Source organism: Musa acuminata, chromosome BXJ2-1 (assembly GCF_036884655.1).
Source record: "Musa acuminata AAA Group cultivar baxijiao chromosome BXJ2-1, Cavendish_Baxijiao_AAA, whole genome shotgun sequence".
In the NCBI taxonomy this organism is placed as follows: domain Eukaryota; kingdom Viridiplantae; phylum Streptophyta; class Magnoliopsida; order Zingiberales; family Musaceae; genus Musa; species Musa acuminata.
In genome coordinates this window covers 3,700,786-3,719,006 of record NC_088338.1, presented here as the reverse complement: position 1 = coordinate 3,719,006, position 18,221 = coordinate 3,700,786, and the positions used below count along the sequence as shown (strand labels likewise).

The following is an 18,221-nucleotide window of genomic DNA, read 5'->3' as shown; positions in this document are numbered from 1 at the left end:
ATTCAAATTAAGGAATATGCATTTCTGATATCAAATAATTCCTTTGAAGAAAATAGGTGCCTGAAAGATATATGAGCACATATATATAATTTCTATCGCACAGCATATACATAATCTAGGTTCTAAATTCAAAGGAGTTACTTCCTCCTTATATACTGTTCATTGTTTTCAGATGGCTTTTGAGCTATATGGAATGTTAGCTGGCAATGTCAGCCCAATGACAGGTGAAAATATAAAGCCAGCATATGGCGGTGACAATGAAGCCTTCCTAAAAAAAGTTGTAACTCCAATTTATCATACTATAGCAAAGGTATGATATACATGTCCTATTTGTTGAGTTCGTTTACCTTGTGCTTGATTGTGATATATTGTCTATTGCAGGAAGCTGAGCGGAGCAAGAGAGAAAAATCAAAACATTCACAATGGAGGAATTATGATGATTTAAATGAATATTTTTGGTAATTGTAAAACATAATTGTAGGATTTTTGACATTAATAAGTTACATGATATCAGTAGATTAATAGTTTAATTTTATTAACAATTTTAACTTCTCAAATTTTCAGGTCTGTCGATTGCTTCCGGTTAGGCTGGCCTATGAGAGCTGATGCTGATTTCTTTTGCCAGTCTCCAGAATCAATGCATCATAAGAAAAATGAAGTAAATTCCATAATCATACTTTTGTTGTTGCTGATATTCCATGCGATGTAGTAGTAGTTGTTTTTATTAGTAAATTCTATAATCATACTTTTGTTGTTGCTGATATTTCATATGTAGTACTTATCATTTTTGCTTTCACTTCTGCGTTGTATGAGATTTAATTTTTGCGTATACAATAAGCTTTTACAGACTAAAGTCATTAGTCACTTAATAGAGTTGTTTTTTATCCAAGGTGATATTTTCTCAATTTACTGGAGATCGACAGTGTTGTTTTTTTCTTGCAATATCTTTGTTATAGAATGTTTACTATAAAGTTCTTTTTCACATCTGTCTATTGTCTTGATGCATCTGTTAATGTATCTACAAAGAAAAAAGTCAAACCCAAGTTTGACATGCTGTTATTTTGTAATTTGAAAAGCTGCATTTGCTGTAATTTTAGTGAAAAAAATGATAATTTAACATCATTCTCTGTCTTGATTCAGGACAACAATCAGTCAAGTTCAGATCGTTGGATTGGAAAGATTAATTTTGTTGAAATACGGTCATTTTGGCATATTTTCCGAAGTTTTGATAGAATGTGGATCTTCTTTATTTTATGCCTACAGGTGATTGTTGTTTATTGTCAGACATTATATCAATTTTCTTGTTTCCTTTTCTTCTTTCCTATCTGGTTCTGTTCTTTTAATATCCTCTTTTTTCATTCTAAGGCCATGACTGTAATTGCTTGGAATGATGGTTCACCAAGTGCTATTTTTGATGCTGAAGTATTTAAGAAGGTCTTGAGCATATTCATAACGGCTGCAATAATGAAGCTGGGTCAAGGTTTGTGCAAGCAAAATTTTATGCTTGATATATAAATTATTCTTATAATCATGAGAATTGTTTTGATCTTATTGTCGTGCCCATTTTCTTTTTTCTTTTATGTGTGTTATAGTTACTGAAGCAATCTGTTGTTCAATGTTAATCTTCTGTTTGTCATGCCAATTTGAATTTTCTAATTTTCCTTTATATTTTCTTGTAGATAGTTTCTTTCTTGTCAAAGTTCACTGTAGCTTCCTTGTTTGAAATGCTGCAGGTCATATCTTCTAAAAGCCTGCTTCTACATTTCTTTCTGAACTTGTGTTGGGTCCTCGTAATTTTGTTTAATCTAACCCTGCAAGTAGTAATTCTTTTCTAGCTTTACATGAATGTTATAAAACAATGTTCAGTCTGGAAGGACAGTTCTAATTAATCCATTTTCCATAGAAACCATAACCTTGGGTGTGAGCATTTTTCCCGGTCACTGGGGAAGGTCGTTTTGAATTTTAAGGCATCTGACTTTTAGTTTTGTTTCTACCATAAGGGAAATTACTAAGTCTGAGTTGCTTTTTAACTAAATATTGACAGTCACAAAGAACCTTTAATAAGATTAAGACTCTAGGCTCTGTTGAATCACCTTCAAAGGACATGTGGTACAACTATTTTGGATGAATGATGCTGAGTCCGAGGTTTTATATTCCAGTCCTATACTAATATGACAACATGTTGGACCGGTACTTTTTAGCATGATGCCAAGCTGTATACCAAACTATAATGCTTTTTTCCACTGAAATTAATAAAAAAGTTAGCTGCACACAAACCATTGTTGGTGCTTAGTCTGATCGTACATATCAGTCTGTTTGTGCCTGTCCGACCTGGTGTTTTAAATGTTGAGATATTTTGTGTTGTAAGTTAATGATAGGTCTTTACTCATTTTCGTATGCTAAACAAATTGCCACAGGAGCGATACTAATATGATGTAGAGATAATGTGTCCGGTAAATATATATCTGATATAAATTTCATATTGGTTATTAAGTTTGCTTCAAGTTTGAATGTGGAGAACCTCAACGTTGGGGATGATATCATTCTCCCAAAGAAATTATATAAGTGTAGGCAATTTCTCAAGTCAAAGAAGAAACTAAAGAAGTCTGGGTGATTTCTCAAACCAAAGAAAAAGGGGCATAGCAAGATAGAGAAAGGAGAATAAAATCTTAATCATGGATTCAGTTTTACAGACTTTTCTCATAGAGATAGATGCCTAGAATTTGGACTGTAGAATGACAATAAGTACCTTGTTTTGTTTCATCCTCATGTGAATGGTTGAAGTGGAAAACAAACAGTTTTTTTCCCTTTCCTCTGTCTACTTCAGAATAAAAAAAGTGATGACCTGCTGGACTATAATAACTAGTTACATTGGAATGCTTATCATGAAAAATAATCATGAAGTGTGGTTCTTTCTCGTGGGATTGTTAAAACGGGAGATTCTTGTAACCACGTCCAGGAAGTGTCGGGTTTCAGATTCAGTAAGGATATTATCAGGTTTGCGGAACTGGAATTAGAATCATCTAAGAAAATTACTAAGAATAGACAATAAAAATATTACAAAAATTAATAACGAAATATGAGATGATTTTTTGCTAAAAGACTTTTTTACCTTCATATTTCATAAGATATGTAAATTTTCAGAAGAAATGCAACATAATTATGAAGGATTAAAAACTATGTAGACTATAATTTGTAAAATAGTGGAAAATTTTAGTGTACTGGTTTGTTTGGGAATAAAAGCATAGTTTGGTGCTTTAGTGCTGGTCAGTGTTTATGAGTTTGATGCCCTCCTTGCTGGTCTTAGAACCATAGTAGTTTTGTAAGTTCTAGGTGATAACTAATCATGGCTCGTCTTACCCGTCCACACCGGTGTATCAATTGGCCATTGGTATGGTTCGTATCGAGCCGTACCGATATAACGACACGTAGTATGGTGGGACATACCGACGTACTGGTATGTACTGCCCATACCGGTCTTCTGTTGGATTGATATGTATCATCCGTCCTGAGCGGTATGCTGCAGTGTGGCTGACATGTTGGTTAAGAGTTCTGCTATTTCTTAATGAAATGGTGACGACGGAATTTCTATTGAGAAAGTTCTGAATTATTTGAAGTTCATTTTGTTTTGTGGAGAACATTTACCATCGATTGGTCCTTCTGAATAGCCCAAAACTATTGGTTTAAGTTCTTTCAGGATATAAAATTTTATCATGACCTATAAATCTAATGTTAATTCAATCTTAGATCATTTGTTATATGTGATCCTTCAAGATATCTTTGCTTATGAATTCAACTGAAACATGAAACTTGATGCTTATAGGTCCTGGTCATTTGGAACATTGGTTAAGGTTCAGAAAATTGATCTGAAACTGTGCCACTTCATGTAGCCCTTCCAGATATCTTTGCTAATCAATATGTAACTTGTATGCACTATAATGTCACTTTGAGTTCCTAACTTTCATCCTTGGAAAACTCAAATATTTTCTAATATCAGATTCATGCAATTGTTAATAGAACAAAAGCATGACCTTTTTAGATGCTTTCGGAAGTAGTTTTCATTATTTTGAGCCTTTGAGATAGTTCCTCATTGGTTTGAATGCATCTTTTGATGCCTCAAACGTTTGGTTATTTGTTGTGGGAACCTTCAGAGATATTTTCTCCAAAGCCAGTATTTGTGATGCCTAATTACCTAGCTATGTGATCTACATTCTTCTTTAACATTTCTGCAGCTGTCCTTGATGTAATCTTTAGCTGGAAAGCAAGGAGGAGGATGTCTTTTCCTGTTAAGCTGAGATATATTTTAAAGGTCATTTCGGCAGCTGCTTGGGTGATAATATTATCTGTAACTTATGCATATTCTTGGAAAAATCCCACCGGCTTAGCCAGAACTATCAAAAGTTGGCTTGGAGATGGGCAGAATCAGCCTTCACTCTACATTTTGGCTGTTGTCATTTATCTATCACCAAATATGCTTGCTGCGTTGTTATTTTTATTTCCATTCCTCAGACGATTTCTTGAGAGGTCGAACTATAAGATAATTACACTCATGATGTGGTGGTCTCAGGTAATTGTTGCTCTTGATAAAAGCTACTTTTATTTAAATACGATATGCAGTTGGTATCAGAGTTTCTTTCTTCAATGTTGACAGCCTCGTCTTTATGTTGGAAGGGGGATGCATGAGAGCTCATGGTCACTTTTCAAGTATGATTAGGATATTTTTATCATTGTTAGAAGCTATTTACTGTGCATGCCATCTTATTTAATGCAATACCAATTTCCTGATTTTCAGGTATACCATGTTCTGGGTGCTTCTTATAGTTACAAAGTTGGCCTTTAGTTACTATATTGAGGTGAATTTGTTGCTTTTTGCATTTATTAAATTTGCTTTTTGAACATTGTGCTTACAGTTGTAACCTACATGAGTCAGAATTTTTCTCTGTAGTTGAACAAGCAGACAAACATTCTTGTTGATCTGCAACACTAACTCCACCCTATATGGTTTCCTTTTGTCTTCGAAATAATATTATAACTTGTAGGTTGTTTTTAAAAATTTTTGTATGACTTGTAGGCCCCCTCCTTTCTCGTCTCCTCTTTTTCTAAGTATTGAGTTTTATTTTTTTAAAATTTTATTTAATGCAGATCAAGCCTCTTGTAAATCCAACAAAAGATATCATGCGTGAACGGATAACAACATTTAAATGGCATGAATTTTTCCCTAAAGGTATTTACTTTCTGATAATGTAGTATTTCAAATTTCAATAATATGATTTTTATATGTCTTGTTCTCTTTGCAGCCAATAACAACATCGGTGTAGTGATTGCGCTGTGGGCTCCAATTATTCTTGTAAGCCTCTTTGTCATGATTGTTTTGACTATTTAATCTCATTTATCCTTTTAATTTTTAGTTGTTTGTTCATCCTATTAGTGTTGTCCTTTCAGGTTTACTTCATGGATACTCAGATTTGGTATGCAATTTTTTCAACATTGATTGGTGGTATATATGGAGCTTGCCGACGTCTTGGAGAGGTGCGCAATTGCAAACTTTCTTAACTATTCTGATATTAGGTTGGGATCAAAAAGTGTTTTTAATTTTCTAAGTGGTTGTTTCATTGTTGAGTTCCAACCTTTTGGTTATGTATTTGCTAAAGTTTGTAGTTCTTCAAAAATCTAGAAGACACAGTGGATTGGGGTTCTTTTTGTCGTGTTCACTTTGTTTTGAATGGATTTGTTGTCCCCAAATGTATGCTTGATTTCAACTTGGTGCTTGAAAACTCTAAAATTTCAAACTATTTGTACCTTGCATGTTATGGGGTAACTTACAGTTGGTGATCTTCGTTGCAAATGGAGACCATTATCTTTGTTATCTGAAGCATTGTCTTTCAACAAGTGGTAAGAAGATAGGGTAGAGACTTTTTGGCTGGGATCCATTTTATTTAACTCTGAAAATGTGTACCAATGAATAATCAACAAGATGTTAATTACAGTTGTCTAACTTTTATCAGCTTATCCGTATGACATTATAGAGTAATTATGTTTTGCCCCTTTCATCAAGTTATATCTGTCAGCTAGCTTTTTTAAGTAATGAGACTCTGAGCTCATGTAGCTTGGAGGCTTGAAGTGAACCACACCATCCAACAACCTCAACCATCCACTTAAAGCTTTTTAAATGAGTAACGTTGAATGGAACTTCTGCATGATGGAAGAAGCAAGTAGTATATTGAATTGTCTTAACTCTTCCTTGTCGCAAGAATATTTTATGCTTGTTTCTTCTTTGTCCCTTTTCGCATTGCATGTTTTTTTATATTGTTGAAAAATATACAAGTCCAACAAACACTTTCTAGTAATGTTTTGATGTTGAATTTCTTGCTACTACCTAGTTTCTTTTCATATCAACACAATCTCTTGCCATTATAATTTAATTGTTATATATCATCTTCCTCATCAAACATGATGTCCATTTTTGATATCATCAAAATCAGGCAAATGACAAAAAAAATTCAATCTTTTGTCATCTTTTTTTCACTTTAACCTAAGTCTCCTCTTGCTTGACTTATGGAGGACACATTTGCATGTTGTTGCATTTCCAATCTTTCCATATTGATGCTATTGTCCAAAATATTTCACTATAAGTAGTTTGGTTGCAATACATCAAAGTGACAAAACTAGGGTCTTTGGATCTTTAAATAATTGTACTTCCAAGCAACGATCGTAGTTTCGTATCATACCGGAGTTTCGAGCGTAGCTCGGTACAGTATAGAGTATCGAGTGTTACACCAGGGTGTACCGCTTGGTGTGTGTGTGTATATATATATATATATATATATATATATATATATATATATATATATATATATATATATATATATACATATATAAAGGGCGATGTCGTCTCCTTTTTCTGCTCGTGTGGGGAGAAGAAACCAAGGTTTCCTTCTCCTCGCGCAAAAAAGGGCGCGAGGAGATGTCGCTGCCTCGTCACCTCATTGCTTCTGCCCGCGTGGGGAGAAGAAACGACGCCTCGACGACACTTCGTTTTTTCTCCCCACGACGCCGTTGAGGCTTCTTCTCCTCGCGCGGATGAGAAGTCGCTGACGACGCCGAGGCCTCGTCACCTCAGACGAGGAGGCAACATCTATCTGCGGCGTCCAGCGAGGGAGGGCGGCGATGAATCGGGATCGTCGAGGGAGAGCGACGTCGAATCTCTAGGTTATTACCACCTTGTCACGAACGGTCGTCGCGCACTCGCAACAACTTCGTTCAACGAACCGTTCGTCCCTTTTGCGTGCTTGAACAGAGACATGACAACCTGTTTTGCATTGGTTTTGTGTGTTTTTGCTTGTAAAAATAAATGTTAGAACATGTTGCAGTGCATAGTGCGACCGCTTACCGCGCCGGGCCAGAAAGCCCCAAAATGGCTCCGTTTTCGCGTGCCACGGGCTGTTTTTTGCAGCCCATTGCAGCGCGCGAAATGTCAGCCATCTCAGCACCCTGGAACCCCCCAGGTGGCACAGGGCTGGATGGGGCTTCGGTATATTGTCGGGCATTGAAAAATCTTCACAAGTTCGCACGTTGACTTGACGGGAACTTGCCTTCGCGCTCAGCACCTGGTGAGCAGTTATTTGTGGATTTGCAACTGTTCGTTCTACCTTCTAAAATTCTTGTTTTCCTCCTCTCTCTCTCTTTTCTCCTGTGCACACAAGGTGCTTGCTGAATTGCTTGTAAAGCTTCCCTCTTTGCGAGACGTCGGGACTTGTCCGTCGCTCGTTTTCAATCTAATCAACTTTCTGTTTTACAGGTCCTTCGAGACCTGTACGAGGTTGCAACTAGGCTGAACCTTTGCGGACGCATATGTCGTAAGGACGTCTCAAGACGTAGGCAAACCCAGCTAAGTTCGAGAAGCTGGCGCAAGGGTGCGTCGCGACTTAGGCAACTCAAGCTAAGTTCGTATCTTGGCCGCAAGGGTGCCTCACAACTTAAGTAATTCCAGCTAAGTCCATGACAACCCGGTAGTAGGCGGCGACGGGCGAAATCGACCGTCACCGACCGATTTAGAGTGGTAACGAGGCGGAAGCAGCCCCAATTGTTGGTACCGCCCGGTAGTGGGCGGTATTGTTCGAAATTAAAATCCTTGCTTCCAAGTTTTCAGCTAGGATTCCTTGTAGTATTTCTGATGATGATTCATGGTGTATGCTAGGTTGCTATTGTATCTGAAATGTGGGTTGAATTGCAATGCTATATTGATGAATTAAGTTGCAGAGAGGAAGGATTCGGAAGAGAAGAGAAGGGAGGAGAGCAGAAGGAGGAGGGAGGGGATGGTGGTGATGAGGGTGGTTGCTAGTTGTGGAGAGAGGAGATGGCAGTAACTGCTGGTTGTAGAGAGAGGGAAGATAAGTGGAAGGAGGGAGGGGATGATGGTGATGAGGGTGGTTGCTAGTTGTGGAGAGCGGAGAGGGTGGTGGTAACTGCTGGTTGTAGAGAGAGGGGAGACAAGTGGAAGGGAAGAGGAAGGAGGGAGGGGATGATGGTGATGATGGTGGTTGCTAGTTGTGGAGAGAGGAGAGGGTGGCGGCAACTGCTGGTTGTAGAGAGAGGGGAGATAAGCGGAAGGGAAGAGGGAGGAGGGAGGGGATGGTGGTTGCTAGTTGTGGGGAGAGAAGATAGGAGGGGGGAGAGCAAAAGAGGGAGGGAACGGAGATAAGAGGGAAGAGAAGGTGGTGGCAGGTATTGGCCACAGGGAGAGGGGAGAATGAAGAGGGACAAGGAGGGAAAATAAGAGGCATACCTAGTTAGCCAAGTGAGGAGGCCACCAATGGTGGCGAAAGCATGAAACAGAGAACAATTAATTCAGCTAGAATAGCGCTGGTGGTAGGGTGGCATTGGCTTTTACTGGGGCCAACTGACCACAACGCAACAACATTCCCGGTCCCCAAATCCTGCACAGCATTTGTAGCTTTACCTTTCGGTGAAGGCAATGCCAAGAGGTTGCAAATGCTCGTATTCTGTTCTCTACCAACACGACAATGCTCCAGTGATCAACCCCACACCGATCGGATTGGGTTTAGGGAGGTACTGGATTAAGTTGGGTAAATTAGGAGTATGAATCATTTGGGATGACATTGTGCAATTCTTCCAGAGACTCGGATGGTTTTGACGTGTCTAGTAGGGGCAATCTGACATTTTGTATCTTGATATTAGATCTTGTAGAGACTAGGATTCATGCTATCATCTGATGGTAGAAGGTTTGGTTGAACTTCTATTATCATGAGTATGATGCTTAGTGACAATCCTTGGACCAGAGCTTCTTATGGTTCACCTATCAGGAACTGTTCTTACAAAATTGTTTAGATCATACTGCATCAGTAATATAGTACCCTTGCTATTTCAAAATCAAGTTCATGTTCTATTAGTTGGAGGATGAATCATCTAATGTTGAAGAAAAATAAGATGAAGAAGTCATTTTTGGGAATCACCTTGAAAGGGCTTTTACAGTTATCTTTAATCATCTTTGTACTTCACTAGTCACCAATTTTAGTTTCTTTTATCATATTTATCTTAGATGCATAAAATAATCTCAGAGTTGCTATAGATCCAGCTGACATCGTAGTGGATGCTAGAAACTAGTTAAGTTGGTTGTTTGAAAGGGAAAGAATTGCTTGCATGTCTTAATAATCCCATTACTCTCTGTTTCATAATGATCCAGATTCGCACATTAGGAATGTTAAGATCAAGGTTTCGATCCCTTCCTGGTGCCTTTAATTCCCGCTTGATTCCACCTGAAAAATCTGAGGCAAGCAAAAGGAAGGGTTTTCGGGCTTCTTTATCTAGCAAGATTGAGGAGGTTCAAATACTTATCCTGCTATACTTTCAAACTTGTGCTAAATTTATTCTTGCCAGTAATTTTATGTCATGATTAGTTCATATTTCTGTGCAATTAATATTCATTTGCTGGTTCTTTCAGTCACCGGTTAGTGGTAGCAAGGACTCAGCAAGATTTGCTCAAATGTGGAATAAAATAATCACCAGTTTTCGAGATGAAGATCTAATAAGCAATAAGTATCATGCTAACCTTCTTGGTATCATTGAATTATATTTTATCTTCAGGCTTGATAAACAGTCTGATATTCAAAACAGGGAAATGGATTTGTTGCTTGTTCCATATACAGCTGACCGGGATCTGAATGATCTGAATATTGTCCAGTGGCCTCCTTTCTTACTCGCTAGCAAGGTATTCCAGTGATAGATAGCATTTCTTTTGTGTTGGCCTCCTTTCTCCTCTCTTTTGCTGTAAAGAGAGGAGAGAAGGTTCTTTGGGAGTTTTGAATTCACTAATACTTTCTTGTCTAGTGCTAAGCTGAGTTAATGCTAATTTACTTGAGTATTATATTCTGCCGCTGTTAGATCCCAATAGCACTTGACATGGCAAAAGATAGCTATGGAAAAGATAGTGAACTGAAGAAGAGAATTACTGGAGATACTTATATGAATTGTGCTGTTAAAGAGTGCTATGCATCATTTAAGAGCATCATTAACGGTTTAGTTGATGATGATTCTCGTGAAAAAGAGTGAGTTAGTTTCTGCCATATCTGCTGAAACTTTTTATTGCTTTTCTTTTTGTTGAGTCACCTTTTCTCAAAATATTCAATTGTAATATTTTTTGAATTGATGACGCATGGTAGGGTTGTAAACAATATTTTCTCCAAGGTTGATGAACTTGTACATAAGGGAAGTCTGCAAGAGCTGAACATGAGTCATCTTCCCAGTCTGTGCAACAAATTTATTGAGTTGATTAAGTTTCTGGTACAAGTGTTTTTTGTTTTTAAAAGGTTATGTAGTACTTTCCAGTTTCCTCTGATGCAGTGTTCACTTAACTGTTTGTTCTGCCAGATGACTAATAATGAGGCCGACAGAGACCAGGTTATTATTCTTTTTCAAGACATGCTTGAGGTGGTGACAAGGGATATTATGGAAGATGACCTTCCCGGGTAAGATATTTTAGTGGGATTTCATTGTGAGCAAATGTTTATTGGTTGCACAAAAGTTGTACGAGGTGGTAAATTGTGTGAAGTTTTTTCTTCTTAATCCACTGTCTTGATCCCTAGGTAACATTCCTATATAGAAATATATTTTTATCAAGAAGTCTGAGCAATCTTCAATTGACATCAGTTCTGATGTACCACAATGTATAAATACTAAATAGAATATTTTATATTAAAAATAGGACAATCTTGATAAGATTTATTGAATCCACCAGATATTAATAGTTTTTTATAATTCATAAAATTATTTAAAATAATGATTTACTATATGACATGCAATTAGGCCACCTAAAACATTGTATTCTATTCATGAAAATATTTCATCATAGATTTATGATTTCAGGAAACATTAGTAAAAAAAAAGTGAGAATAGGATACTTGATCATCTTAAGACTGTTGTTGACAAGAATTTCGCTACTAGTCAATGACCAATAAATGGCATGCCAATGTCATGACAGAAAATGGCTGCTTTCATAAACTTAGTGGGTGTAATTGGTAACTCAGTATTTATGATGCCCTTTTTTTATGTTTGAGCTTGCTGATTACCGGCTTTTGGCACCCTCTGTCACATTATACTTTATATTACTTTACACATTACTCTCACTGTAACTCACGAAAATGCATCTTGACTGTAGACATCTGCTAGCTAGTACTGGATTTTCTGTAGTTTTGCTTCCACCACCAGATGGAGTTTAGCTTTGAAATCAAGTTCTTAGTTCATAATAGTAATTCTTTGGTGCAGCTATCTGGACTCCAACCATGGTGGGCCGTATAGGAGGCATGAGGGAATTACACCCTTGGACCAACAAGTTCAGTTATTTGCAAAAGCTGGAACTATCAAATTTCCTTTACCAAAATCAGATGCTTGGACAGAAAAGGTTTGCTATTCTAAGGATTGTATGATTCCATTCGTTTATTTTAGTCAATCTTTACATGCAAGTTTGGATTTTCTCATGTTAATATTCAAATCATGATTTTTCCAGATCAAGCGGCTGCATCTATTGCTTACTGTGAAGGAATCTGGATCGGATGTGCCGGCTAACATAGATGCAAAAAGGCGAATCTCCTTCTTCTGCAACTCTTTGTTTATGAATATGCCCAATGCACCCAAAGTCCGTAACATGTTGGCATTTTCGTAAGTTGACAATTCTCTGTGGTCATTTTTGTTATTCCCCTTTATATTTTATTAATATTATCTGATGCATATATAAATTGGGAATATGGACTTATTATTTCCAGCTCACTATTAATTGCACATAATTACTACAAAAATGTAAGCTGTATCCTATAAATTCAGGTTTACTGATCATTGTATTGCAACATTGATAGATTTATGTTATATAATAGCTTGTTCTGAGGCTAAATTGCTCTGGTTCCAACTTATCTAAGCTTACATTTGTTGTCCTACCTTGTGAGTACTGGTGGAGAAAAACAACAGGATTTGTACTAATTTGTTTGTACGATACACCACTATCTTGCTATGATTGGTTCAGTCTTTAAGTCTCATTAACAATATCCTATGGAATGTTCATCGAGGGTCTCCTAATCTTTTGAGATTTTATATTCATGTAGATAACATTGATTTTTACTAGTATAACTGACGCTATTATTATTTTATATATTTGCAAATTGTTTCTAAGATGATGCTTGATGAAAATCCATTATTTTCAGTTGAGTCTAGTAATATGAAAGGGTGCTCGCTTGAGGCTTGTAATAATTGTTACACATCTAGGCATTTTGCATTTGTGCTTAATCGTTATGATTTTAAGTTCCCTATCCTCTTTTTTCGCTGTTGCTCTTCATTTTTTTTAAAGATTTAATATTTATGTTGATGATAAATAATGTTGTAGCATTTGCTGATGTAGCGTCTTGACCCCCTATTATAAGGAGGATGTTCTTTTCTCCCTAAAGGGGATTGAGGAGCCGAATGAGGATGGTGTTTCCATTCTTTTTTACCTGCAGAAAATTTATCCAGGTTTTTCATGCTTTCTTTTTTTACTAATATGCAACTCTTTAGAGGTTTTTTCGCACTTTCTGTTCTTGTGACTATTCTGTACTAGCTGAGTTTTTTCTTGCTTTATCATTGTGCTGCAGATGAATGGACTAATTTTCTGGAGCGAGTTGGGTGCAAGACAGAAGAAGAACTTCGTGAGAGGTATGATGAATTTGAAGAGGAACTACGACTTTGGGCATCATATCGGGGCCAGACTTTGACGAGGACTGGTAATACCTTGTTCCTTGTTTGCTAGTATGAGATGTAGACATGATTTCATAACCAAGTAACTTATACAGATACATCTAATCCATTTTGCTTCATCACTTTCACCTTTCAAATCATTGGATTTTAGTTTAATGTATGCTTCTATCGGATTTTAGTTAGAGGTATGATGTATTACCGGAAAGCTTTGGAACTTCAAGCTTTTCTGGACATGGCCAAAGATGAAGGTATGCTAGTAATTGGTTGTTTCTTTGTCCACCACTTCCAATAAAACTCGTGTATTAGAAATTTTGACAACATGCTACCTTTCAGATCTTATGGATGGTTATAAAGCCATCGAATTAACATCTGAGGAGAACTCAAAAGTTGGAAGGTCTCTATGGGCACAATGCCAAGCTGTGGCTGATATGAAGTTTACTTATGTGGTCTCCTGCCAGCAATATGGAATTCAGAAGCGTTCAGGCGACTCTCGTGCTCAGGATATTCTAAGACTCATGACCACGTATGCTTTGATCTTATGCTTTGGGGTAAAAGTAATGAAGATACTTTGTGACGAGAAAAGATCTTTGGTTGCTCACATGGGATCATCTGCAACTTTAAACAATCATGTTTTGTTTTATCTGTTCTACTCTTTTATGCTGTTTCTTTAAAGTGCTGAATGAAATTTGCCGAATGATGGATAATATGGTATCTAGATCTTCTAATTTTCTTGACCAGAATGTTTATTCCTTCTTTTTTTGGTAATTATATAAGCATAGGATTTGAAGCTTCAATCTGCATAATTGCTTTAGAGTGCTTATGTCTTGTTTTATCTGACAGGTATCCATCTCTTCGTGTTGCTTATATTGATGAGGTTGAAGAACCTAGCACTGATAGAAATAAAAAAAATGAGAAGGTTTATTATTCTGCATTGGTTAAGGCTTCTTTAGCCAAGGCTGGTGATTCTACAGAGCCAGTGCAGAATCTTGACCAGGTATAGTTGTTTTATTATATTTTAACAAGAGTAGTAAATTCTTGAGATAGTTAATCTGAGTATCAATTTCTATTGTTAAGTTGTTAACCAGAAGCAGAATTGGACATGTGATTTATGCAAATGTTTTCATAATATTACCAAATTCTATGTTAATTATTGTCCTCGAAAGTCCCTACATTTGAGAAAGAAACCTAATTGATTTGTTTAACAAATTTTTTAATCACCAGGATTCTTTTTGTAATTTACTCTCTGACTTTTATTTCAGACTGATGGAAGTGAAATTTTGGACTCTCTTGATCTCAGCATAAACTTAACTATTCAAAGTAATGTCGTAATATGTAAGGTTCACTGAAATATAATCTATCTTATAGCCATTTGGCAGAATTCCTCAGGTTCTAGTCTGCTGCTAATTGCTTGCAACCTCCAATCCTTATATCTACTAACTAAATGCTTGATCTTTAAATTTTTTGTGATGAAAGATGATTTTTCATCACTCCTGTATTTCTTATGGTGAGCTAGGTTTTGCAGATTAGTTAATGTGTGAATCCATACAAATATCTAAAGGCCACACAACAACATATTGTCAAAATAATGAATTTGATTGGTGATCACTTTTACGACAACTTTATTCCATGCTAAAATCTGTAAATTGGCATTTGATTTCTTTGAGAAGTCAGCTTGCTGTGATAAGAATCATGCTTATATATGCATTTAAATATCTTTCTGAAATCCCTTTAAGGATTTGCTATTTTCTTTTTGTCAGCAAATGAAATCAAACAATTATGCTTTTGTCAGTCATCCATGAACCACAAATAATTGCTTGTTGCAATAGTCATGCTGTAAACATGGTGATAAAATATGACTCCTGATTGATACTAATATTGCCATCTCACCACTGTAATTGACGTGAAAACTACCATCATCTTGTATGCATACACTATCTGTAGTCATGTATACATAGCTTCTCTCTGAGGTCTTGAAAAAAGCCACAAAAGTGAGAATGGCTAGAATTTGAAGGTGTCAGCCAGACTTACTAAAAAGGCTTTCTGTGATAGTTCACACTTCACAAGTGATCACTTATTGCAATAGCAATGCTGTAAACATGGTAATGTTAGGCCATATGTAAAATTTGACATCTAATTGACACTAATATTACCTATAATCTTACCACTCTAACCAAAGGGGAACTATGCCAGCTTGTATACACCGACTCAAGTCACATATGCATAGCTTCTCTCTGAGATCTTAAGAAAAGCCACAAAAAAGAGTGGCTAGAAATTGAAGGTGTCACACAGTCTTATTGGAAGTGTTTGCTTATGCTAGTGGTGTAAGTACTAGTATAAAGTCTAAGGCTGAAAAGTTGTTATCAAATAATTAATAATGGAGACAACAAAGAATAGGATTATATGACCTGGAAAATAAAGAAACATTGGACTGAAATAAAAAAAAGCAGTTGCAGCAGTCACAGGAATCACAGAACTGGAAGGAAGCTGTAAGCATTATTGGTTGAAAGCAAAGAAGTGGTAGCAAAACAGAGATAGAGAGAATGGGTACAAATGGCAGCAAATCAGCAGCAATTAGTGAAGATGAGAAAATGAAGAGATGAGGAAGAAATGCTTGAAATCGATTGGACTTCACACATCACTTTATGCTGCATATGGCCATTCTCTGTCCGCCTCTTCTGCCGAAACCTCACACTTTTGCTTCACTTTCTGATTAACACTATAGTTGATGTTCTGCAAGTGTTAAAATTTGTCTATAAATGTGTTACTCTGTTCTTCTAGATTAATGTAGCAGTGCCTCCTTGATGTTTTATCCATTCTTTTTTCTTAAGTTATATTAGGATGATTGTAAATTGTTTAATTTTTACTATTATGTATTAACATATAAAATATTTAGAAATATGTAGAAGATAGACAATTGTTAATTGTCATGTCCACATTTGTGTTTCGTCTTAGTGTTTCTTAGTGTTCTATTATACGTGCCCACAACATTCAGTACTCACTATTTATGTTATAAGCACTAACAGGGTTTCCCTTTTATCTTTCTACCTCCTGTTCTTGTGCCTTTTCTCGTTGTTCCATCTCGGCATATAGGCTAGGGCTACATTGAATACATATCTTTGACAAATTATTAGATCGATATCTGTCTTTTCACATTCCTCAATCTTTTCGAAGTCCCTTTGTATTGACAAAGGGATTTTGTTTTGGTAGGCCCTTTTTCTCCTTTTGAATTGAATATTGTATTGACTGGGGCTAGGGCTACATTGAATATTGTATTGACTGGTGGCTAAATCTGCCAAAGGCGTGCCCCTTTTGAGTTGTTTTGTTAGGCCCCACAATCTTCCTGATGATGATGGAGTGAGCACTAGGAGAAGAGCAAATCTCAACAATTCTTTACCTTTTTGTAGTAGAAAAGAATTTGTGTTGGATATGAAAACGTAAGTTTATTGTGTGGTTGGTGGAGGTGTTATGGTATGCTGTGCCTGAAGAATAGCTGCTAACACAATGCTTCTATTCTTGCAGTGTTGACTGTTGATGAACTTAATTCCAATGCTTCTTATGTTTTTCGTGAACAGGTAATTTATCGCATAAAACTTCCTGGTCCTGCCATCTTAGGTGAAGGGAAGCCAGAAAATCAAAATCATGCCATTATTTTTACACGTGGTGAAGGTTTACAAACTATAGATATGAACCAGGTAGAGAGGAATTTTCTATATTTCTTATGTATATTTGTTGGTTGCTACAGCCATGCTCAGCATATTAATTGTAGGAACACTATCTGGAGGAGGCACTGAAAATGAGAAATTTAATGCAAGAATTTCTAAAGAAACATGATGGTGTAAGGTATCCATCAATACTTGGAGTCAGGGAGCATATATTTACTGGGAGGTATTTTCTCACTTCACTTTATGCATATAACTTGATATTCTGTGTGTTATGCTTGATACTGACCACAAGTAATTTTGGCAGTGTTTCTTCTCTCGCTTGGTTTATGTCAAATCAGGAGACTAGCTTCGTGACTATTGGACAGCGTGTACTTGCCAATCCTTTGAGGTGAGATTTACTTCCTCAGCTTCAATGTCGCCTTATTCTATGGTAGGATGAGCATCATGTTAACTATGCTGTTAAGGGGAAAAATCCATGTTGGTAAGGGAAAGAAACCATGCTGGTGGTAGCGATATCATTATTAGCTACTGTCATAAGATGTCTCACAATAGGCAATAGCATTGGTGGAATGCCAAGAACCCTGTGTGCTTGTATTTGCATCATATTCTTGTAAGTAGGTAACAAGTTTCCACCTTGCTGATGGTTGATTCCTGTCTGTTAGATATTTTAGCTTTTACCAAGGAGTAAAAATGTTTCCTCATTTTGATGGCATGGGTTTTTCAGTTGATATACAAGTAAAGGTTGGTTGCTTGTTTGGTTATATCTTATCGATGATAGTCATGTTTATTAGCTTTCATTTTCTATCATGCTTCTGCCACTTTGGCATTTTAGTCTCATGAGATTTAGGTGTGTAACACAAGTGATAGATTTCTGTTGAGACAAGTTATTGCATTTGTTGCACAAGTAATATAGGTCTCAGGTTCGAGTCCACTTGTGAGCATCATGTGCATCATTTAATGTAATAATTATATATATATATATATATAATAATAATAATAATAATAATAATAATAATAATAATAAAAGATTTAGGTGTGTAGCCATGGTTCTCTTCAAATGTGGAGTGCATCATGACCTTAGAACTAGTTGACTCTGTTAACTACCATCTAAGTGCTATTTTTTTTTTATTTGCCTTATTAAGTGGTCTGCATTAAGCCTCAAATGCTATACAATTTATTTCTCATATTGTTGCTATCTGATTAATTTATATATTAAAAATTGTCATTATTCTTGAATTAATGTTAGAATGATAATATATAATTTCATATGTTAATTAACTGAGATGCTAAAAAAAATTTTAGCATCAACAAATGTGAAACTTA

At 36.3% G+C, this 18,221-nt stretch overlaps 1 protein-coding gene across 1 annotated transcript in view; it reads left to right on the top strand.

Moving 5' to 3' along the window:
* The window catches only part of LOC103985320 (callose synthase 3), a 28,288-nt gene that overhangs the window by 6,055 nt on the left and 4,012 nt on the right, over positions 1–18,221 (top strand). Inside the window, exons 11-37 of the mRNA XM_009402983.3 lie at positions 173–310; positions 382–458; positions 565–658; positions 1,141–1,263; positions 1,366–1,480; positions 4,233–4,567; positions 4,652–4,704; positions 4,793–4,853; positions 5,143–5,224; positions 5,298–5,347; positions 5,443–5,529; positions 9,704–9,841; positions 9,962–10,056; positions 10,135–10,228; positions 10,402–10,565; positions 10,680–10,800; positions 10,888–10,985; positions 11,782–11,917; positions 12,023–12,174; positions 12,905–13,014; positions 13,134–13,262; positions 13,416–13,484; positions 13,570–13,759; positions 14,077–14,230; positions 16,809–16,928; positions 17,003–17,121; positions 17,203–17,286. Of these exons, the coding sequence (XP_009401258.2) occupies positions 173–310; positions 382–458; positions 565–658; positions 1,141–1,263; positions 1,366–1,480; positions 4,233–4,567; positions 4,652–4,704; positions 4,793–4,853; positions 5,143–5,224; positions 5,298–5,347; positions 5,443–5,529; positions 9,704–9,841; positions 9,962–10,056; positions 10,135–10,228; positions 10,402–10,565; positions 10,680–10,800; positions 10,888–10,985; positions 11,782–11,917; positions 12,023–12,174; positions 12,905–13,014; positions 13,134–13,262; positions 13,416–13,484; positions 13,570–13,759; positions 14,077–14,230; positions 16,809–16,928; positions 17,003–17,121; positions 17,203–17,286 (3,188 nt within the window). The remainder of the gene's footprint in view (positions 1–172; positions 311–381; positions 459–564; positions 659–1,140; positions 1,264–1,365; positions 1,481–4,232; positions 4,568–4,651; positions 4,705–4,792; positions 4,854–5,142; positions 5,225–5,297; positions 5,348–5,442; positions 5,530–9,703; positions 9,842–9,961; positions 10,057–10,134; positions 10,229–10,401; positions 10,566–10,679; positions 10,801–10,887; positions 10,986–11,781; positions 11,918–12,022; positions 12,175–12,904; positions 13,015–13,133; positions 13,263–13,415; positions 13,485–13,569; positions 13,760–14,076; positions 14,231–16,808; positions 16,929–17,002; positions 17,122–17,202; positions 17,287–18,221) is intronic.